The 24,671-nt window shown below is 38.9% G+C and overlaps 1 protein-coding gene across 2 annotated transcripts in view; it reads left to right on the top strand.

The window, feature by feature from the left end:
- Positions 1-14,425, top strand: part of KCNG3 (potassium voltage-gated channel, subfamily G, member 3) — a 121,416-nt gene extending 106,991 nt beyond the window's left edge. The window contains exon 2 of one of the 2 annotated variants that reach the window (XM_006839399.1): positions 13,741-14,425. In XM_006839399.1, coding sequence (XP_006839462.1) covers positions 13,741-14,386 — 646 coding nt within the window. In that variant the 3' untranslated portion in view covers positions 14,387-14,425. The remainder of the gene's footprint in view (positions 1-13,740) is intronic. The other variant, XM_006839400.1, reaches the window with a different exon arrangement.
- Positions 14,426-24,671: the final 10,246 nt, after the last annotated feature.

Below are 24,671 nucleotides of genomic sequence, written 5' to 3'. Positions count from 1 at the left end.
CATCATTCATTATTTTGCCCATTGTTGTTGTTTTTGTTGTTAGGTGCCATCGAGTCGGTTCCGACTCATAGCAACCTTATGCACAGCAGAATGAACCACTGCCCGATCCTGGGCAACCTCACTATTGTTGCCACACTTGAGCCCATTGATGCTGTCACTTTGCTTTTACTTCATCTTTTATTTTCATTTGCTTTAACTTCTCTATGTTCAAGAGTAAGTTTTAGAGTCTCTTCTGACACCTATATTGTTCATTTCTTTCTTTGTTGTCTTTTTAATAAATGGTTTTATTTTGTTTTTTTCATAAATGTCACCCCACAACTTCTGGACTATGATCATTAGTGTTCAGTACATCAAATCTGTTCTTAGATGATCTCTAAATTTAGGTGGTATACTCAAGGTCTTATTTTGGTTTTCATAAATCTCTCATTTTAATTTTCCTCAGTTTCAACCTGAACTTGCATGTGAGCAATTGGTGGTCTGTTCCACACTTGGCCTTGGTCTTGTTTTCACTAGTGATATTGAGCCGCTCCATAGTCTCGTTTGACAGATGAAGTCAATTTATTCTTGTGTACTTAATTTGGTAGATACACCTGTAAAATCTCTGGTTATGTTGTAAAAAGGTTTTTGCAGTGAGTAAGTCTTTGTTGTTATTAAGTGCTGCTGAGTTGGTTCCAACTCATAGTGACCCTATATAGGGTTTCTGGGGGTGGCTGGTGGGTTTGAACATAATTTTTGCAACTAAGGCCTTCTTTTCCAACTACTGACCCTTCCTCCTTGTTTCCAACTTTTGCATTTTATTTACCAGTAATTATCAATATGTGGTGCTGTAGGCTAATGTGCTGGGCTGCAAGGTCCATTTGAACCACAAGGTCAGTGGTTCAAACTCACCAGCCACTCCTCAGAAACCCTATACAAGGTCACTATGGGTCCGGACCGACTCGATGGTACTTAACAACAACAGTTATCAATGTGTCTTGATTGCATTGTCAATCAAAATCAGACTGAAGAAGTTGGTAGAACTCTTCAATTTCTTCATCATTGGCTTTAGTGGTTGAGACATACATTTTAATGATAGTTGTATTAATTAGTCTTCCTTGTTTATTGTTTGGTTCCACTGAGTATCTTCTGACTCGTAGTGACCCCATACACAACAGAAAAAACAGTGCCGTGTCCTGTATCACTCTCACAATTGTTGTTATGTTGCTGCTGTCACTGTGCCAATCCATCTTGTTAAGGGTCTTCCTCTTTTTCACTGACACTTCACTTCACCAAACGTAATGTCCTTCTCCAGTGATTGGTCCCTCTTGATAATATATCTAAAGTATGAGAGACAGTGTCTCGCCATCCTTGCCTCCAAGGAGCATTTTGGTTGTACCTCTTCCAACACAGATCTATTTGTTCTTCTGGCAGTCCATGGTACTTTCAGTATTCTTCTCCAACACCATAACTCAAATGCATCAATTCTTCTAAAGTCTTCCTTATTCATTGTCCAACTTTCACATATGTATGAGGCCATTGAAAATAACATGGTTTGGGTCTCGCATACCTTAATCCTCAAACTGAATTCTCTCCTCTTGGACACTTTAAAGAGTTCTTGTGCAGCAGATTTGCCTAGTGCAAGACATTGTTTGATTTCTTGACTGCTGCTTGTATGAATATTCATTGTGGATTCAAGCAAAAGGAAATCTTTAACAACTTCAATCTTTCCTTAATTTATCATGATGTCAATTATTGATCCAGATGTGAGGATTTTTGTTTTCTTTACAGTATAGTGCAGTCTATACCAAAGGTCTTTGATCTTCAGCAGTAATTTAAGCCCTTTTCCCTTTCAGCAAGCGAGGCTGTATCATGTGTAAATCATAGGATGTTACTGAGTCTTCCTCCAATCCTGATGCCACACTTTTCTTCATATAACCCATTTTCTCAGATTATTTGCTAAGCATACAGAGTGAATAAATATGGTAAAAAAAAAAAAAAAAAAAAGCAACCCTGGTGAACTCCTTTCCTGATTATAAGCCATTCAGAATCCCCTTGTTCTGTTTGAATGACTGCCTCTTGGTTTATGAACCGGTTCCTCATGAGCACAATCAAGTGATTTGGAATACCCATTCTTTGCAATGTTATCCCTAGCTTGTTATGATCCGTACAGTCAAAAGCCTTTGCATAGTTAATAAAGCACAAATAAACATCTTTCTGGTATTCTCTGCTTTCAGCCAAGATCCATTTGATGTCAGTAATGATATCCCTCATTCTACATCCTCTTCTGAATCCAGCTTGAGCTTCTGGCATTTCCCTGTTGATGCATGGTTGCACCCATTTTTCAGTTCTCCTGAGCAGAATTTTACTTGCATGTGATATTAGTGATATTGTTTGATGATTTCTGCATTCCGTGGGAAAGGTCACCTCTCTTTGAATTGGACACCATCTCTTCCCATAGATATAATCCATTTGATTCCTATGTATTCTATCTGGTGAGGTCCATGTGTATAGTCTCACCTTTTATGTTGTTTAAAAAGGTATTTACAATGACAGCAGTGGTTTGATTGATAGCCTTTTTGTAAACCTTTGGGTCATTTCCAGAGGTGTCGTTTATCATGAGGTTTCAGTCAGAGTAATTAGTAATAACTGATGATTGCTAAGGAACTGTGGTGGCACAGTGGGTTAAGCCTTACACTTCTAATTGCAAGGTTCAAACCCACCAGCCACTCCTTGGAGAGAAAGAGGAGGCTGTCTACTCCTATAAAGATTTACAGCCTTACAGACTCTATGGAACTGTTCTACTCTGTCCTGTAGGTTTGGGATCAATACAATGGCATGGATATTTTTATTTTTGATGATTGCAAGTAATTGTTGACGTCTTCAAGCACTGTGGGTTTTACACAGTTTTACTTCAAACCATTAACCCACTACTGTTGAGTCAGTTTTATATTACAACCTGTGCCTACACAGTGACATATAGCAGATACAAAAGTTTCATGAAACTATGCTTGGTTATACCCTGATGTTTTTTGTTTTATTTCTGGGGGAAAAAAAGTCAGCTGTGATCTACTAATCGGTTTGTTGTTAGGTGCCATCGAGTTGGTAGCCATCGACTCATAGCAACCCTTTATACAACAGAACAAAACACTGCCCAATACTGTGCCAACCTCACAATTGTTGAGTCCATTGATGCTACCACTTTGCCCATCCATCTTGCTGGGGTCTTCCTCTTTTTCTCTGACCCTCCACCTTACCAAACATGATATCTTTCTTCAGTGACTGGTCCCTCCTGACAATATGTCTGAAGTATGAGAGACGAAGTTCAGCCATCTTGGCCTCCAAGGATCACTCTGGCTGCACTTCTTCCAAAATGTATCTGTTTGTTCTTTTGGCAGCCCATGGCACTTTCAATATTCCCCTCCAACACCATAACTCAAAAGCATCAGTTCTTCTACAGTCTTCCTTATTCATTGTCCAGCTTTCGCATGCATATGCGGTTATTGAAAATACCATGGCTTGGGTCAGGTGCACCTTAGTCCTCAAGCTGATATCTTTCCTCTTTAACACTTTAAAACCCACAATTTGAAAAATACTTCTAGCATGTTGTACATTGAGAAACCATTCATGTTAAGTACTGTGGAGTCGGGTCCAACTAATGGAGACTCTGTATAAGGATTCTGAGGCTTTAAATCTTTGTAGGAGCTGAAAGCCTCTTCTCTCTTCTGCAGACCAACTGGACTGGCCAGTTTGAACTGCAGACCTTGTGGTTTGCAGTTCAGTGCTTATCATATGGAGCCACTGCGCTCACTTTAGAAGTCTTGTTGTTGTTGTTAAGAGCTGTTGTGTCAGTTCTGACTCAAAGTGACCCTCTGTAGGGTTTCCGAGGAGCAGCTGGTGGGTTTGAACTGCCAATCTTGTGGTTCCCAGTCCTGCGTTGATTCTACAGCACAACACACCAGGAATAAAGATGAATATATTGATATATTTTTATTGAACATAAACAATTAGCATTGTCATGAAAATTAGTAGCATTTTCAAATGTTTCTAATTATTTAAAACCCAGTACATCTGGATTTTCATTACCCGTGATACTGATTTCTTAGTTGTATATACTTAATCTTTCAGCCTCAATTTTGACATGGAAAATGTAGAAATGTCTTAAGGAACTATATACTTCATAAAGTTCTAGAAAAGAATGAAGTGAGATGATGTTTTTGAAATGGTTAGCATAGTACCTGATGGCAAATTCTTGATAAATGGTAGCCATTAAATAAAGAATTCATTAGCATGAATTCTTTAACTTCTATGTGCAAAGACCTTAGAAGAAGTCAGAACACACTTCAGAGGATTATGGTGTCCTTCAGTATGTTTTCTAGTTCTTTTTACCCCCTTTTTTTAAAAAAATAGAAGTAACCTTTGGGAGTACCCAATTGTTTGTCATTGTGCTCAGGAAAACAGTACAGTTTTCTAGCAATTGTCTGTGGTGGCATTGGCAAGAATGTCATTTAGAAACAGGGAATTTTGGCAGGCCTAGTGATGTTTATTGTTGGAGACTGTCTTGGCATAATCCTAGGGAAAAGATTGATGGTGGTGTTTCTCACTGATTCATCCGTTTAGTGTGTACTTCGGGATAAACTGCATTTGTCTTGGTGGAGTGGGTGGGGGCAGGAAGTACCTGGAGAGCCTCATTACAGACAAGCTTATTACCTCTCTGACAGTCCCTTATTGAGGGATTATTCTGCGCCATTTGGATTCCCTCCTGTTTAATTTGAACAATTTTGGCTGCTGCTGAAAATCATTAGAAAATGTTCAGGCATTTTTGGCGCAACTAAAGTCTTCACTGTTCTTAATTTAACAGAATCATAGGATTTTAGATCAGGGAGGGTCTTAGATATCAATCTAACTCTGCATTGTATAGGTGAGGTTTGTCCTTCAGTGTGGACACAGCAGTAGGATCATTTTGTGTCCTGTCAAGTGTTTTCATGATTGACTGGAAAACAAACAAACAGCATTTTAGCTGGAGAACTGGCACATTTTAACACAAACCAGTATAAGAAACTTTTCCTAGTAAGCATTTTACAATCCCTCTCCCTCCCTTTTATTTTAAATTTCTTTTGTTGTAAATTGGGTGAGAGATCGCATTCCACAATGCCAAACACATTTTGTTTCATGTCATTGATTGCAGTCCCCACAATGTAAAGTCACCTAAAATACTTTTCCTAGCCTTCCAGCCTTCTCACCTTTGTACTTGGACAGCTGCTGCCCTTTTCAACTCGAATGGTTGATAGTTCTAAGGAGTACGTACCTCCCTATTGTTATTGTTCACCTGTGTAGAAAAATTGTTTGACTGAAAATTGACCTAAGAGTGAGTTCAGTTCAGAGACTAAAGGTCATAGTCTAAGGAGTTCCATCAGTCTCCCACCAGTAAGCCTTTTATACTTTTATACTAAGTTATTTTGGTTTCTTGTACTCCCTTTTGAGTGATTATCTTCATTGTTTTTGTTGTTGGTTGCCACTGAGTTGCCTCTCACCCATGGAGACTTTATTCATCAACAGAATGAAGTACTGCCTTGTCCTGCTATCCTCATGATTGTTGATATGTGTGAGCTCGTTGTTCATCTACGTGTTACTCCAGCTCATTGATGGTTTCCTTCATTTTCACTGACCCTCTACCTTACCAACCTTACCAGATATGATGACCCTCTCTAGAGACTGGTCTCTCCTGCTGATGTGTCCAATGTAAACAAGATGAAGTCTTATGACTTCCTGTATTTTCCAGTTTATTAGCTAGGAGAGCAACAAATTTAGAAATCTCAGTGGTTTCATGGAATAAAGACTTTTCTTGCCCATGTACTATAGACAGGGTAAGGCAAGGTGGGAAGTGTCTTTGCTTGATACTGAAGTCACTCTGGGACTAGGGACTTGCCATCTTATTGTAAATCATTTAGTCTGCATGCTTTCAGGTTGCCATGACAAGGAAGCAAATTTATACCCAGCCTTCCATGCGTCTGCCTGGATGTGATATAATCATTTTGCTAATAGCCTGTACGTTGATACTAGTCATATGTCTCTGCCTAAGCATACATGCATGCAACCCAAATCCAATTGTCTGTGAATCAGTTTCAACAAGGTGACCCCTTGTGTTTCAGAGAACTGTGCGCGATAGGTTTTCAATGTATGTGATTTTTCTAGAAGTAGAACACCAGGCTTTAATCCAAGGGACTGAGTGGATTCGAACCACCAACCTTTCAGTTAGTAGCCAGGTGCTTAATCATTTGCACCACCCAGAGACTTTACCTAAGTGTAAGGAGGCTAGAAGTTTTGTGGACTATTTGGTGAACATTTCTTTCTCTGCCATTACCAGGGAGAAGTGATGAACAGTAGAATATTTGTTAAAACCATATATTGGAAAAATGCAGCTTACCCTTTTCTAGGTCTACCCATGTTTTGTGAACTCCCAGTTTTCTTAGCCTCTAGGTCATTATAGGAATCCTGGTATGGCACTGTAGGATAACTACTAGATTGTGAACCACAAGGTCAGCAGTTCCAACCCACCAGCTGCTCCTTGGAAACCCTGCACAGGGTTGCTATGAGTTGGAACAGATGCAACAGCACTTAACAATGACAAGTTCACAGAGACTGCCATGGCAGCAGCAGTTACTGACAGTCTGTTGGGACAGGGACAGACTCAGAGGGGGTACAGCTGTGCCAACACATTGGTTTTGGCCAAGTGAAACTGATTTGGGAAAGTTGACATAAAAGATGCTGCTGACATTCATGGGATCCATGACTCAGAGGAGCAAATAATGCATAGAAAAACTGTGGGGGCAGCTTGATTTCATCTGTTGATTTTCTCCCTCACTAGGCAGTAGGTACATTATTTATACTGAGGTCTTAATATGGTTACTTAATATAGTAGAACGAGTAGTGATCCCTCCAAAGATATATTTGTCCCTGGAACCTATGCATATTACTTTATATGAGGGGACTTTCAAAAATTCACATAAAAATGGATTTGAAGGATAATGGAATTTTCCCATGAACTTTTTTTTTTTTTTTTAAGGTTTTTGTTGTGGATTGAGTGAAAGTTTACAGGGCATGTCATCAGTTTTACATTCAACAAATCATACACCTTGTTTGTCCCATGAACTTTTGAAGCCTTCTCATATGATAAAAAGAGAGTCATTACACATGTGATTAAGGACCTTGAGGTAGGGAGATTTGATTTTCTGGGTGGGACTTAAATGCCATCACAGAGACAGATGAGGAGGGGGCAAAGTGACTATGTAGTTAGACATTGTAGTGATGTATCACAAGCCAAGGAATGGTGGCAGTCACCAGAAACTAAAGAAGGCAAGGAATGTATTCACTTCTAACACTTCCATAGGGGGTATAACAGTGCCAATACATTGGTTTTGGCTAAGTGAAACTGATTTGGGACAGTTAGCCTCCAGAGCTGTGAGAGAATGAATTTCTGTTGTTTTAAGCCACCCAGTTTGTAGTACTGTATATGGCAACCCTAGGAAACGAATGCAGTGACTTTGCCCTTATAACAAGGCCCTGAAGGATTGGTGACTAGGATAGTATTTTGGGAATATCTTTGGGATTCTGACTGTTACTCTCTGACGCATCATTTTTTAGGACACGTTGGGCCATTCAGGGAGTCCCTGAATGGTGCAAACAATTAACACACTATGCTACTAACTGAAAGGCTGGAAGTTCAAGTTGGAAAAAAGTCCTGGAGATCTACTTCTGAAAGATCATAGCCATTGAATACTCTATGGAACACAGTTCTAGTCTGACACACATGGAGTCACCATGCATGAATCAAAAAGGACCCAATGACAACTGGTTTTTAGAGGGTAAGGGGTAGGGAGCACTGTTTTTTTTATCCTAAATTCCCTATAAAGTCTTCGTTGACAGGACTACAGGGTAGAAATGAAGGTTGGGGAACTTTGGGACCTGGTTTTCATAGAAGAGTGCTGCGTTGTTACCCAGAAGCAAAGGCAGCAATTGCTAGGGGTTGTATAGAGCTTCTTCAGTAATACCAAAAGAAATGCCATCTAGTGTTCTAACACATAACCTCTGAGTCAGTCTTGAAAAATTATGCACTGTTCAATATATTTTTGCCTGGAAAACTATAGTACATAGTCCTTAAGATTTTGAATTCTGTTCAGAAGAAACCTGTTCTGTGTATTTCTTTATACACTTCTGTGTATTTCTGTCATCTCATGGTGCCATCAGTAGAATGTGAGCTTTAAGCAGTTCTCTGTTAGTAGTTGTGAGTTGTGTCAAAAAAAGGTAAGCTGCATTACCCTCTCCTTGCGTTTCCTCATGACTTCTTGTTGTGAAGTACCATTGAGTTGATTATGATTCATAGCGATCCTGTATAGGGTTTCTAAGGAGCAGCTGGTGGGTTTGAACCACTGACCTTGTGGTTCACAGCCCAGTGCAACACCAGGAGTCCTCCTCATGACAAGGGATAGGTATTTTACAAATTACTTGGCAGATGGTTTAGATGTGGCATTCTCTACTGTTGCCTGTCTTGGGATGACTCAGCTCTCCTACCACTTTTCTCCATTCGGATTACAATTAAACCTTCATCTATATGAACTGTCATATGCTGGGGGACCTTCCCTTGTCTGAGCTGAATTGTCAGCCTGTTAAGCCTACCTCTATTCATCTCTTGTTCTTACTTCGTTCTATCCAATGATTCTGACTTATTCTTTATTATTAGGTGCCATCAAGCCATTTCCAACTCATCATGACTCTATCATGTTATGTTTGACAGAACAGAACATTGTCTGGTCCTGCACCATCCTCACAGTCATTGCTATGTTTGAGTTTACTGTTGCAGCCACTGATGTCCTCTTTTTCACTGACTGTTTACCAAGTATAATGTGCTTCTCCAGGAACCAGTCCCTTCTAATAACCTCTCCAAAGTGCTTAAGACATAGTCTCGAAATCTTTGCTTCTAAGGAACATTCTATCTGTACTTCTTCCAAGACAGATGTGTTTATTCAGGCAGTCTATTTGTATAGTAAATATTCTTTGCCAACATTATAATTCAGAGACATCAATTCTTCTCCAGTTTTCCTTTTTCATTGTCCAGGTGTTTCATGCATATAAGGTGATTGAAAATACCATGGCTTTGGTAGGCAAAACTGAAGGTGACATCTTTCCTTTTTAACATTTTAAAGAAATCTTTTTCAGTAGTTTTGCCCATTGCAGTATATTATTTGATTTGTTGACTGCTGCTTCCATGAATGCTGATTGTGGATCCCCGAAAAATGAAATCCTTGACAGCTTCCATCTTTTTTCTGTTTATTATAATGTTGCTGATAGGTCCAGTTGTGAGGCTTTTATTTTTCCTTCTTTATGTTGAGGTGTAATTCATACTTCATAAGAAAGTGCTTCAAGTCATCTTCTCTTTCAGCAAATAAGATTGTGTCATCTGCATATCACAGATTGTTAATGAGTCTTCCTCCACATTCTTCATATAGTCCAGCTTCACAGGTTACTTGCTCAGCATACAGATTAAATAAGTATGGTGAAAGGACATGTTATGAACTGAATTGTGTCCCCCAAAATATGTGTCAACTTGAGTAGATGATGATTTCTAGTGTTATGTAATTATCCTCCTTTTCATGATCTGATGTGATTATTCTGTGTGTTGTAAATCCTAACCTTTATGCTATGAATGAGGCAAGCAGTATTAATGGCATTTATGTTATTGAGACAGGATACAATTCACTGGATTAGCTTGTATCTTGAATCAGTTTCTTTTGGGATATAAAGGAGACTAAACAAGCAAGCAGACATCAGAAGGACTGCTACCACCGGAGAAAAAAAGAGTTGGAGTGGAGCATGTTCTTTGAACTTGGAGTCCCTGTGCTGAGACATACCCTAAGTCCAGGGTAATATTGATAACATATACCTTCCCTGAGGAGTCCTGGTATGGTGCTGTGGGTTAATGCACTGGACTGCAAGGTCAGTTTGAATCGCAAGGTTGGTGATTCAAGCTCACCAGCTGCTCCTCAAAAACCCTATACAGGGTTACTATGGCTCAAAACCGACTCAGTGACACTTAACAACAACAACATACCTTCCCTGAATGAACTCTGGTAGCGTAGTGGTTACTAGTCAGGGTGCTAACCTCAAGGTCAGCAGTTCGAAACTACCATCCATCCCTCAGGAGAAAGATGAGGCTTTCTGCTCCCATAAAGATTTATACTCAGAAATGCTATACAGGGTCACTATAAGTCAGAACCAACTCCACGGCACACCACCACCACCAGACCTTCCTTGAGATTTGACAGAGAGAAAGCTCTCCCCTATAACTGGCACCCTGAATTAGGATTTTCAGCTAGCTAAACTATGGCACTGTGGGCTAATGCGCCAGACTGCAAAGTTGTTTTGCACTGCAAGGTTGGCAGTTCAAGCTCCTTGAAAACCCTATACAGGGTTGCTGTGAGTCAGAATAGACTCGATAGCACTTAACAACAACAAACTGAGAGAGAATAAATTCCTATTTGTGAAAGCAATCCACTTGTGGTATTTCTGTTATAATAGTCCTAGATAACTGAGATAGGATACAATCCTGACACATACCTTTCTGGATTTTAAAACGCCCAAGTATCTCCTTGTTCTTTTCAAATGGCTATATCTTGGTCTATGTACAGGTTCCACATGAGCACAATTGTATGGAATTCCCAGTCTTTGAAATGCTGTCCATAATCTTTTATGATACACACAGTTGAATGACTTTGCATAGTCAGTAAAACACAGGTAAACATATTGCTGGTTGGCTGAGTCCCCTCAGGGCAAACCCCCTTCTAGACTAAGACTCAATGGGAATACACGAGTAGACATGCGCCCTGATGGGTGACTACATTTGTCACCGATAAGAAGAAGTGAGGGAAAGACAGCAATGAAACTGCGAGCTAAGCCCTAAAACGTTCAATAGACTCCTGTGAACCCGGGTGGAGACCTGGTTGGCCAGCAGTGTGGCAAGACCTGGGGACTCTTGGGCCCAGAGTCAGTGACATAGCCACAAAGGACTAGAGTGGAGAGTGAAGCACCCAGCTGATAAGAAGAGAGGGCATATGCACAAGAACACCCACACTTGTAGATAATACCCACTTGACCTGGCTTCAATGGCTGGATGATCAGATCTCAACTAGAAGAAGGAAGAAGAGGAAAAAATGAGAGATCTGATACAATTTGATGAACTTGACCTACACCTGTGGATGCAGTAGCTGAAAGAGGAAACAAATCTTTACAGCGAGGATCATTCCCACCCCCTCAATCCACAGGGTAGACAGGGATGGGCAACTTGGACATTGGCTACCCAAAATGGGAGGGCTACAAAGGTAAGAAGTGACTGGCTTACAGACTTTCAAGAGGGAGCCTAGATCCAGAGGGCTCAGAGGAAGGTAGAATCTCCACTGAGTAGTATCCATCAGCAGGGCAGGGATGATGAAATGAGATTGGGTACAATAGTGAATAATTGCTATCAGGACTGACTGTGAGGGTTGGAAATGTAAAGGTAGATGTTTTGTAGCAAAAGGAGGGGAGTGATTGACTTTGCAGTCTAGGAGTGGAGGTCCCTGGGACTATCAAGGGAGAAGAGCGGAGTGCGGGACCCTACCCAGAGAAGCAGTGACGCCATGGCAATGAAACGCATATACGATAGGATGAATGTAAAGCTAATGTTCTCCCATGTAAACTATCACATAATTTACAATAAAACATTAAAAAAAAACACAACAAAAACATATTGCTGGTATTCTCTGCCTTCAGCTAAGATCCATTTGACATCAACAATGTCCTCTTTTGAAGTGGCCTGAATTTGTAACAGTTCTCTGTTGATATACTGCTGCAAGCATTTTAAAGTTATCTTCATCAAAATTTTACTTGCGTGTGATATTAATGATATTGTTCAATAATTTCCATCTTCTGTTTGATAACTTTTCTTTGAAATAGGCACAAATATAGATATCTTTCAGTCAGTTGTCAGGTACCTTGGCATTTGAAATTTAAATTTGAAGTTACCTCAAAATACCCCTCACTTCAAGCAAGGCTTCTTAAATGTGTGCTGAGATTTTATTTCCTCAGCCATGAAGGATGTGAAATGAGTACCAGGGTTGCCAAAGCCCTCAGGCCAGTGACTTTCACTCCAAGAATCTTATTCCATGTCCCCAATATGCTGTGTAAATGTTATTTTCAGTGTGTTCAGGAATGTGAAAAGGTTGGTAAACATTGCTCTAGGAAAAATGTGGTCTTTAAAATATTTTTAAATACACGCTGCATAAAAATATTTATGGAAAACAAACAAAATCGCTATTGTCTTTGGGAAAATCCTAGGGGTTGTCCTAATAGTAAGAGTCCCTGGGTGGTACAAAGTGTTAATTGCTTTCCTGCTACCAGAAGCACTTTGGAATTAAGGCCTGATGATAACCTGAAAAGTCACAGCCTGGAAAACCCTATGGAACTCAGTTTTACTCAGCAAATGTGGGTTCTCCACAAGTCAGTCGACTTGATGGCAGTTGGCTTGATTGATGCTGGTGGAGTCCTCAGCCTTCTTCCTTCTCTGACACTCCAGGCCAAGATGCCCATGACCTGGTCACTCCTGGTGAGGGCCTCTGGCAGCACCCAAGAGCTGGCTCAGCTTTGGTGTCTCCCAGTCTATTGGGAAAGAACATTTAAGGAAATGAGCTTGAGTTTACTATAATAGGATAAGCACTCAACCTCAATGTCAGTTTGAACCTCAAGGTTGGTGGTTCATACTCACCAGCCTATACAGGATCACTATGAGTCGGAACTGACTTAACAGCACTTAGCAACATGTCATCAAAACTTGAGTATATTCATTGTCTGTAGGAACAAAGTCCTGATATACGTCTTAAATGACATCACACTGGAAGCCCCTGCCCTCCAGGAGTGAGTACATGGTCATATAATGGCTGCTGTTGTTAAGTGCCTTTGTGGGCTTCCAAGGAATGGCTGGTGGATTGGAACTGCTGACCTTATGGTTCGCAGTCTAGTGCTGATCCTACAGTGCCACACCAGAAGTCTATATAGTGACTTTGTTGTTGTTAAATGCCATTGAGTTGCTTTTGACCCATAGCAATCCTATATAGGATTTCTAAAAAGTGACTGGTGAGCCTGAACCACTGACCTTGCGATTCAAACTGACTTTGCAGTCCAGCACATTAATCCATAGCGCCACACTAAGGAGCTCTGGTAGTGTAGTGGTTATGAATCAGGCTGCAAACCTTGAGGTCAGCAATTTGAAACTACCAGCTGCTCCGCAGGAGAAAGATGAGGCTTTCTGCTCCCGTAAAGATTTGCAGCCTTGGAAACCCTGTGCAGGTTCACTATGAGTTGGAACTGACTCCATGGTACTTAACAACAACAACAACGACAACACAAGGACTATGCTAGCTGGGTATAAATGAAGTTTAAATTACCAAATAACAGACAGAAAGATTTTTTTGTTTTTCAGTATTTGTGACAATTTTAAAGATATAACAATGATAATGGTGTTGTATGCAGTATACAGTTAAGAACTTTATCGAGCTTAAGTTTCATTTGAAGGATAATATGTTGTGTCCTGGTGGGTCTGGTGATGTCTGTTTTTCATGTTTTCTGGAACAGTAACTGAATTAGTGTGTCAGTGTAGTACTATCTGAAGAAATCTAAGAGCTGTTAAAATGCTTAAAAATAAAATGATCAATCCTTCTTTTGTTCTTTTGACAGGATAATTGAAGCGATCTGCATAGGTTGGTTCACTGCAGAGTGCATTGTGAGATTCATCGTCTCCAAAAACAAGTGTGAGTTTGTCAAGAGACCCCTGAACATCATTGATTTACTGGCAATCACACCCTATTACATCTCCGTGTTAATGACAGTGTTTACTGGCGAGAACTCTCAACTCCAGAGGGCTGGAGTCACCTTGAGGGTGCTTAGAATGATGAGGATTTTTTGGGTGATTAAGCTTGCCCGTCACTTCATTGGTCTTCAGACACTTGGTTTGACTCTCAAAAGATGTTACCGAGAGATGGTTATGTTACTTGTCTTCATTTGTGTTGCCATGGCAATCTTTAGTGCACTTTCTCAGCTTCTTGAACATGGGTTGGACCTGGAAACATCCAACAAGGACTTTGCCAGCATCCCTGCTGCCTGCTGGTGGGTGATTATCTCTATGACTACAGTTGGCTATGGAGATATGTATCCTATCACAGTGCCTGGAAGAATCCTTGGAGGAGTTTGTGTTGTCAGTGGAATTGTTCTATTGGCTTTACCTATCACTTTTATCTACCACAGTTTTGTGCAATGTTATCATGAGCTCAAGTTTAGATCTGCTAGATATAGTAGGAGCCTCTCCACTGAGTTCTTAAATTAATGCATTGCAAATCAACTCTTGCATACACTCTGATAAAAATGACTGAGGATACTTTATATTCATGCATTTCGTGCAGGGTGAGTACTGCAGTACTACTGCCATCACCTTGGTAGGGTAAAAAGGATTCTTCCCAGCCGAAGGGATAAAACTGCTCATTTATTGTGGAATAAACAGCATTGAGGCAGCAAAGAAAAAGTGATGGCTCTAAGAGTAAATTTTAGGACTTTATTTTAATTAGACTCGTCTCTTCCTTGCCTTGAACAACTACACATTTTTGTTTTCTTAAATCACATTATTTGAATATTTTAAAAGCAAAAGGTACTATTTTCCAAATGTTTTTCCATCTTATGAATTCAGAAGACTCTTGGAACTTATAGGGTTGTTTTTTTGTTAGAGAGTAACATTTTCATTTCTAAATGTTTTATAATCTCTCATATCAATGTCAGACGTACCCCAGAAACATATGCCACATGCAGGAACTGTTTAGCAAATACTTTTTAAAATTGGCCAAATGTTAAACTGTATAATGGAGCTAGATACACGCAAGAGTAATATTTGCAAAACTTTCCCAGCATACTTCTCAATGCTCTGATTTATTTTTGTTTCTGAGCAGTCACCTTATGGCACGGCTTCATGGAATCCTGAGCATGAGCTCCCTTTTCCATTTTAGATTTCTCATATCTTTTCACTGAAACCACTCAAAAAAAGTATTTACGAATGAAGAGAATTTGTATTATTTACCATTTTACTGGATAAAGTTTGAGTTCCTTGCTGTGATTGTCCTAACATTCAGATAGCCAAACAAGAATGTTTCAAACAAAAACATGGCAGAAATAGTGTGATATTGTTCAATATTACAACCCACATTTATAGATTCTTAATTTTTTTCTTCTCAAACACTGTGAGTTTAATAAGACTTACCAGATGAATGAATATTTATATAGCCTTTTTATACTAAGGTTATACTTACATGTTGTCAGTGAATTATCATAAAAAAAGAAATTACGTATTTCTGTACTTTTGGTTGTTGCATAGCTAAGTTAATTTTAAGCCAACTAAAAGCAATCAATACATAATGTTTTGATCTGATCTTCATCATTGTGAATCACAGCTATGCCAAAAGTTTTTGTAAGGATACTGATTAACATGCTGTATTAGTCTGGCTAGATTAATAGAATTAGATAATGTACAAAACTGATCATTGTTTAGTGCTAAGTTATAATAATATAAAGTAGAAATTTACTTTTTCAACCCATTACCATAAAGAAGCCAGTAGATAAGCACAAAAAAATTAAAGCCATCGATTCATGAATAATTTAATTCTGTGCACTGTAAGATGCAAAACTTTAGAAAAGGAAACAAAACAGTTGACTTGTCAGGAAGATGGGAAGGGGAAAGGGGAGCCAGGGGATTTAACAGGAGACCTGAATATATTTATCAATGAAATGATTACCAGAAGTTCTCATTAAAGGAATCTGAGCCATCATCTCATTCATACCCCAACTATGACAGTAGAAAACCAGGTTTGGAAGGAGTTGAGCTGAAACCAGGAACCTGGACCAGCATTTTGTTGTTCTTGATACATTTCTGGATTTTGGAAAGCTCTGAGAAGCCAGGTTTCTTTGCCACTGCTGAAATAAATACAGAACCATTTCTTTTTCCCTAACTTTTGTTCTGAATCTATGTGATACTCTGGCCAGTAAAGATGTCACCTTAACTTCCCTGACACTGTCCATTGCCATGCTATTTTTACATGCTCAAAATAAATTCTCTTATTTATTGTATTTTAATAGAATTGAAATAAATGGCATGGGTTTATTTTTTCTTAATTCTTTGAATTAAAGCTTTGGGATTGATGCACATAATATGCAGATGATGGCATCTCCGTATTGCTCATAGAAAATACGATCATTTTCCATTTTACTGACACTAGGAACTCTTCCTACGAATATGTCTTATCTCTCCAAGTAAATTATAACTATCTTGTGGACTGGGACCCTCTCTCATGCACGCATTTTCATATCCCCTTAATGCATGTTATAGTCTCAAGGACAAACTATGGACTGATTTGAAGGAAAAGATTTCTGTATGAAGCAGCAAGGCGAAGCATACATCTATCTGTGTGTGTACCTAGTGCCCCTAGTGGCACAGTGAGTTAAGCATTCAGTTAAGCAGTAACTGAAAAGTTGGCAGCTCAAACTCACCAACTGCTCTGTGGGAGAAAGATGAGGTAGTCTGTTTTTGTAAAGATTTACAACCTTGGAATTCCGATGGAGCAATTCTACTCTGTCTCTATAAATTGGAATTGACTCGATGGCAGTGGGCATATGCGTAACTGGCTGGATGAGAATATATATACAGACTTTGAGGCTGACCTTACATGTTGTTGTTAGCTGATAATAACCCATGTGCAATGGAGCAAAATACAGTCTAGTTTTGCACCATCTTCACTATCGTTGCTATGTTTGATCCCTTTGTTGCAGCCATGGTGTCAGTCCATCTAGTTCAGCTTTTTCCTCTCTTTCACTGACCCTCTACTTTAGCAAGCATGATGACCTTCTCCAGGGACTAGTCCCTCCCGAGAACATGATCAAAGTACATGAGACTAAGTCTTGTCATCCTGTCTTCTAAGGAGCATTCCAACTGTGCTTCCTGCAATACAGATGTGTTCATTCTTCTGCCAGTTGATGGTATGTTCAATGTTCTTCACTAGCGCCGTAATTTAAAGGCATCAATTGTTCTTCGGTCTTCCTTATTCATGTCCAGCTTTCACATGTTTATGAAGCAAATGAAAATACCATGACCTGGGTCAGGTGCACCTTAGTCCTCACAGTAACAGCTTTGCCTTTCAATACTTTATAGAGGTCTTTTGCAGCAGATTTGTCCAATGCAATCTTTTGTTTGATTTCTTGACTGCTGCTTCCCTAAACATTGATTTGGATCCAAGTAAAATTAAATCCTTGACAACTTCAATCTTTACTCCGTTTATCATGCTGCTGCTGCTTATTGATCCAGTTGTGATGATTTTTGTTTTCTTTATGTTGAGACGTAATCCATACTGAAGACTGTAGTATTTGATCTTCATCATTAAGTTCTTCAAGTCCTCTTCACTTTCAGCAAACAAGGTTATAGTCCCTGCATATTGCAGGTTGTTAGTGAGTCTTTTTCACCAATCCTGATGTCTCATTTTTATTCTTCGAGTCCAGTTTCTTGGATTATTGGCTCAGCATCTAAAATAAATATGGTGAAAGTCTATAACCCTGATGCACACCTTTCCTGATTTCAAACTGCTCAGTAACCCCTTGTTGTGTTCAAACATCTGCCTCTTGGTCGATGTACAGGCTCTAAGTGAGCACAATGAAGTATTCTGGAATTCCTATTCTTCCCAATACAATTTGCTATAATCCACACAATTGAATGCTTTGACATAGTAAGTAAAACACAGGTACACATCTTTGTGGTATTCTCTGCTTTCATTCAAGATTCACCTGATAGCTTGGTTGAAATTATATCCCTCATTCCACATTCTCTTCTGAATCTGGCTTGACTTTCTGGGTGTCCACTGTTCATGTATTGCTGCAAATATTTTAAATTATCTTCAGCAAAATTTTACTTTCATGTAATATTAATGATACCGTTCAATAATTTTCTCATTCTATTGGATCACTTTTCTTTGGAATCAGCACAAATATGGATCTCTTCCAGTCGGTTGTCCAGGTAGATGTCTTCAAACTTCTTGATACAGAAGAGTAAATGTTTGCAGAGTTGAAACATCTCAGTTAGTGTTCTTTCAATCTTGGAGCCATGTTTATTGCTAATGCCTTCAGTGCAGCTTGGACATCTTCCTTCAATACTATGGGTTCTTGATCCTATGCTATCTTTTGAAATGGTTGAATATTAACCAGTTCTTTTTGGTACAATGACTCTGTGTTTCTTCCATCTTCTTTTGATGCTTCTTGAGTCACTCAATCTTTTGCCCATAGAATTTTTCAATATTACAAGTGAAGTCCTAAATTTTTCCTTCAGTTCTTTAAGCTTGTGAACTGCTGAGCACGTTCTTTTCTTTTGGATTTCTGACTCCAGGCCTTTGCACATTTTTCATTGTAATACTTTACTTTGTCTTCTTGAGTTGCTCTTTAAAATTTTCTGTTTAGCTCTTTTATTTCATTATTTCTTCCAGTCACTTTTGCTGATCTGTATTGAAGAGAAAGTTTCAGAATCTTCTGACATTTACTTTGGTCTTTTCTGTCTTTTTATGACCTTTTGCCTTCTTCATACATAACGTTATTGATACCATCCCACAACTCCTTTGGTCTTCAGTTACTAGTGTTCAGTGTATTGAACCTATTCTTTTTTTTTTTTAATCAGCAATAATTTTTATTCATTTTACAAATATTTCTTGAATATATACTATTACCAAGAAATATTCTAGGTTTCCTCGTGTTGCACAGCAGAATAACCACTGGACTGCTAACTGCAGGATCTGCAGGTTAAACCTCCCAGCTGCTCCTGAGAAACCCTACACAGGGTCACTCTAAGTTGGAATAAACTAGATAGCACTTAACAGCAACGTTCTAGGTTTCAGAGATAGAGCAGTGAATAAACCCAACAAAAATCTTGGTCCAAAGAACTTACAGTCTACTTTGGGAGACTCAAGATTGGAGTTGCAATTAAATCTATTCTTGAGATGGTCTCTAAATTACATAGAAAGTGAGAAATCTTTTATTGCTAATGGCAACATTTTCATAGGAACAGTTTTCATAATAGAGAATAATGGGTAAATATTACTGGCAGTTCAGCTACTCATTTAATGGGGATGGTAATGAGATTTAATAGAGTAGTTCATTCAAGAGTGAGAACCAAAATAACATGTTCAGAGTTCTGCACTCCTGAATCTTGCCTTTTTTTTTTTTTAGGAATAGATGTATTTTCTTTAAAACTTTCCCTAAAAGCTACTGCCTTTAAAAAAATTTAGCAGATAGTATTTCTTTTTAGTGGCACTCTTAGATGTTTATCATAGCCCTGTTTTCATCAGAAATGCTTTCATTAGGACCCATGTTAGTATCCATAGGTCAGATGCTATCTTAAATTAGAATGCCCAAAGAGAACTAGCAGCCAGAATCTTACGTGATTTGATCTTACATGCAACTTGGTTTGATCTTCTAAATTAGGATTAGCAAAACAAAATTAGGGAATTTATTTGAAAGTGGATATAATCTGTTTATTCAAGGTCCTAGTTATCATTTTCTTTCATTGCTGTGTTATCATGGTTGAAACAATTGCATTCACTTTACTCTTAGATTTAATAGTTACTTATTCCCTTACATTCGTAATTTCTTAGGTTCTTAAAAATGTAAAAAATAATTCAAAATACTATTTCCTCTCTTTAAACTTTTGTCCAGATATCTTGCGTAGGTGTCTTGTGATCTATGAGGAGTGGAAGGGGGGTTAAGTTGGGTATTGGTGTTGGGAGAATTTTCTTTTTGTTTTCAGCTGCCAAAGAGTCGGCTTCGAGTGTTCTGACTCAGGGCAACCTCATGGATAACAGAATGAAACTGCCCAGTCCTGCACCATCTTCGTGACCGTTGTAATGCCCATTGTTGTAGTTATTGTGCCATACATCTCATTGAGGTTTCCCTTGCTATCCTCATCTCTCCACTTCACCAACCATGATGTTCTCTTCTAATGATTGGTCCTTCTTTAGGATGTCTCCAAAGTAAGCAAGCTAAAGTTTTGTCACCTTCATTTCTAAAGAGCATTATAGTTGCATTTCTTCTAAGACAGAGTTTATATTTTCTAAAAGCAATTTTGTTTTCCTCTTTGGCTATATAAATGAGAAACAAAAAGCTGAAAGCTCCTAGCTTTGTTTAGTACTAAGCTTATATAACTCCATACTTAATACAGGATATTTCCAGAACCCTGTAATTCTCTATATATGTTCATTCTCTCCTGAGATACTGATCTACATACAATCCAATTAAACATGACCTTTGATATTTAATGTCATAGGAAAACAAAACCAGAGAGCCCTGGAGAAACATTTAGTCTACCTTGACCCATATCTTATCCCAACTCTCACACAAAGGTTTGTGAGGGAACTGTGCCAATGGTTTGTGCTTTAGCCATAGTCACTCATAGGGAGATCAACTTGTCCTGCTTTCTCTAGAATTTTCCTGGTTTTATCACTAAATGTCTCCCACCCTAGGGCATTCCTCAGTCTCAGATTTCTGATTCAGTATTCTTTAGGCATGCTTCTTCTTTTTATTTTTTTAACATCAGAAGTGATGAAATACTTGATTTTAAACATGTTTTCTTCAGGACTTTGGAATTCTTGCATCTTTAGGTCAAATAAAAAGTAGATGTTGCTTTTAGAAGCTTTAGATCAGGAAGGATACTGGAGGAAGTGTGTAGGTAGTTCAGATTTTCGACAGAGTGTTAAAATTGCAGGACCTTGCAGCTGTGCACCCATTCACACACACAAGTAGGGACAGGTGTTTCCTAATTACCATTGCATTATTTAGAAGGGTCGGGCTAAGAAATGTTGTACATGAATAGAAAGTAACCTGGATCGAAGCTTTAATGGAATGCTCTGGAAAAGTTCCATTTTGGTCAGAGAAAGCTACATACACTTCTCTGTTTATTCAGTGTGCTCTCGTATGGTGTTTTGCTTCCTGCCTTTCCAGAGCCCATCTGGACTCAAAGGACTGGGCATATCTGTTCTGCCCCTCAATGAAAACGAGTTGTTTTCTCTTCCTTTTGTTGTGGAACCTTCCATAGAGTTGTGGTATTTTTTCCATCACCTTTAATAGCAGCTTTCTGTCCAATTAGGGATTCCTGTTAACCTGAGCACCATCCTACCATTGGATTATTATCCCCATTTTGTAGATTTTGTTTTCCATATGTATAATTATAAAGTCTCTTGAGAAAGGCATACCTCCATGGGGATCAGACCCAGATCCAATTTTCACAAAGCTGGTAAGTGTGAAAGGAAATTTGAATAACTATGACAACATTTTTATTTTAAATGAGGATTTTTATCAACTATGAAGGTGTGGTTTTCTTGTCTGAACTTTTTTAAGGGTAGCTGGGGATGGTAGATGATTACTTTCTTTTTATTGCCAATTCGGCCATGCCTTCTCTCAGTATAGTGATCAACATCCTAGTCCACTTAAATGTGTGCAAGTAAGATTAAACTTGTCTTTGCTTTACCAAGAGGCCACTGTGTTTTTGGCTAACTAGACTGATCAGTGTTGTTAGCGAGCATTGTGACTCTGCAGAAAATCTTGGACTATTTAGAAGAGTCACTAGGAAAGTTAAAAACTGGAACTATATAAATACAGTTTATGCGTATAATCTTTTAAAATGCACATACCATAACATTTTACATTTTAAAGTACACAATTCAGTAGTTTTTAATGTATTCATATTAAACCAGCCACCGCTGTCTGATTCCAGAATATTCTCATCACTCACCCCACAAAGAAACCCCCCAAAGGATTTGCCTATGCTAGGCATTTCATATAAATGACAGCCTTTTGTGACTGGCTTATTTCATTTGTTGTTGTTAGGTGCCATCATAGCAACCATATACACAAGAGAATGAAACACTGTCGGGTCCTGCACTAACCTCAAAGTCATTGCTACACTTGAGCCCGTTGCTTCTGCTACTGTGCCAGTCCATCTTGTTGGGGGTCTTCCTCTTTTTCACTGGCCCGCCACAATACTGAGCATGATGTTCTTCTCCAGGGACTGTCCGAAGTATGAGAGATGAAGATGCTGGCTTTCAAGGAGCAGTCTGGCTGTACTTTTTCCAACATAGATTGGTTTGTTCTTTTGGCAGTCCAGGCACTTTTAATATTCTCCTCCAACACCATAACTCAAAAGCGTTGATTCTTCTATGGCTTTCTTTGCATGCATATGAGGTTATTGAAAGTCCTATGGTTTGGGTCAGGCACACTAGAGTCCTCAAACTGACATCTTTGCTCTTCAACATTCTAAAGAGGTCTTGTGTGGCAGATTTGCATAATGCAATACACTGTTTGATTTCTTGACTGCTGCTTGCGTGAGTGTTGATGGTTGATCTGAACAAAATGAAGTCTTTGACAACTTCAATCTTTTCTCCATTGATAATGCTATTTCTTGGTCCAGTGGCCCAGTTTTAAATCTTTCAGTATTAAAGTCTTTTACTTTTTTAAAATTAAATTTAATCCTGAGTATTTTATTGATTTTAATGGTTTCGTAATAGAATTATTACCTTAATTTCAGCTTCAGAATATTAATTGCTGGTGTATAGAAATGCTGCTGACTTTTGTATATTGATCTTGTATCTTGGCAATCTTACTGAACTTATTACTCCCACTTGTTTTTTGTGAAGGGTTTAGAGTTTTCTATATATAAGATCATGTCATCGGCAGATACAGTTTTGTTTCTTCCTTTCCAATCGGCATTTCTTTTATTTCTTTTTCTTGCCTGATTGCCCTTGCTAGAATGTCCAGTACCATGTTGAATAGAATAGTGGACATCCTTGTCTTGTTCCTGATCTTAGAAGGAAAGCTTTTCCATCTTTCAGAATTAAGTATGATATCAACCAAACCAGAGTCTGTTGCCATTGAGTTAATTCAGACTCATGGCAGCTCCATGTGTTGCAGAGTAGAACTGTGCTCCATAGGGTTTACAAGGCTGTGATTCACTGGAAGCAGATCATTAGGTCTTATTTCAGAAGTACCTCTGGGTGGGTTCAAACCACTTTCCTTTCAGTGAGTAGTTGAGTGTTTAACCATCTGTGGCACCTAAAGACTTAAAGTATGATAATAAGTGTGAGAGTTTCATAGATGCTGTTATAGATAGAATTGTGTATCCCCAGTATGTATGGTAACTGCTAACCCTTCTACCTGTGGTCATAATTCCATTTGAGGATGCATTGTCTTTGTTATACTAATGAGGTAGAGTCAATGTAGGGTCTGTTTTGAGTCTATCTCTTTTGAGATATAAAAGAGTGAGATATAGGGGAAGAAAGAAACTAGCATACATGAAGATTTCCCAGTCACAGAAGCTTTAAAGAGACAAGGACCTTCCTTCAGAGCCAGCAGAGAGAGACAGCCTTTCCCTAGAGTCCATACCCTGAACTTGAACTTCTAGCCTCCTGAACTGTGAGAGAATAATTGTGTTTGTTAAAGCCACCCGCTTGTGGGATTTTTGCTATTGCATCACTGGAGTAACTGAGAAAGATGCTCTTTATCAGGTTGAGGAAATTCTCTGTTATTCCTAGTTTGCTGAGTGATTTTTATCATGAGAGAGTACTGGGTTTTAACAATATGTTTTAATAAAGAGGCGGATAATTTGTGTTATGAATTCAGTTGTGCTCTCTGTGCCAGAAAATAAATTTTGTTGAACTGAGTTTCTGAATCTATATATGGTACTAATCAAGCAAAGCTGAAGAAGTACTTGTTGATGGTTTGTTAACATTTCAGTTGATACACATTTAATGATTTCAAAATCTATTAAACCGATTCCCGTCATTAGCCCAAGTTAATGTCAGTTTGTGTTAACTTGCCTCAAGATATAGAGACACACAGACATAAGAGAGATTAGATGATTTGTTAAACCCTGTTTTTATGTGGGTTGGTTGACTTTAATGATTTCTAATGACCTGACTTTGTGCTTCTCCAACTCTGGTATAGCAGAAGTACAAGCAGAATGCTAGAGGGTGTGGAAAAAGGTGACCCCATCACCCTGAGTGGACAACATTAGAGCTGTTGCAGTTCCCTTCTGCTGCTTGTCTTGGGAGGATACTTCTGTAGGAGAGTTTGAGAAGCAAGCAATCTGCCTGAACTTCCTGGAATTGGGTGTCCTAGGAGTGTTTTAAGGAGCTTTGGTAGCATAGTGGTTACAAGTCAGCCTGTTAACCTCAAGGACAGCAGTTCGAAACTACTAGCCATTCCATGGGAGAAAGGTGAGGCTTTCTGCTCCTGTCACTATGAGTTGGACCAACTTCACGGCACATAACCACCACCAAACCAGGAATGTTTTAAGAGTCCCTGGATGGTGACGATAGTTAAGCACAATTGACTGCTTATGGAAATGTTCAAGTTCACCCCAAGGTACCTCAAAAGAAAGACCTGAAAAATCAGACAATGAAAATCCTGTGGAGCTCAGCACTACACTGATACACATGGTATGGTCATGAGTTGGAATTGACATGATGGCAACTAATTTGGCTGGTTGTGTTTTAGTCTTTCATAGCACTTACAGGAAGTGCAAGAATCAGTGAATGATTCAGAAACAA

This window comes from Chrysochloris asiatica, unplaced genomic scaffold (assembly GCF_000296735.1).
Source record: "Chrysochloris asiatica unplaced genomic scaffold, ChrAsi1.0 scaffold00024, whole genome shotgun sequence".
NCBI lineage: Eukaryota > Metazoa > Chordata > Mammalia > Afrosoricida > Chrysochloridae > Chrysochloris > Chrysochloris asiatica.
The sequence above is the reverse complement of the archived record's forward strand: the minus strand, read 5'-3'. Positions and strand labels throughout refer to the sequence as shown.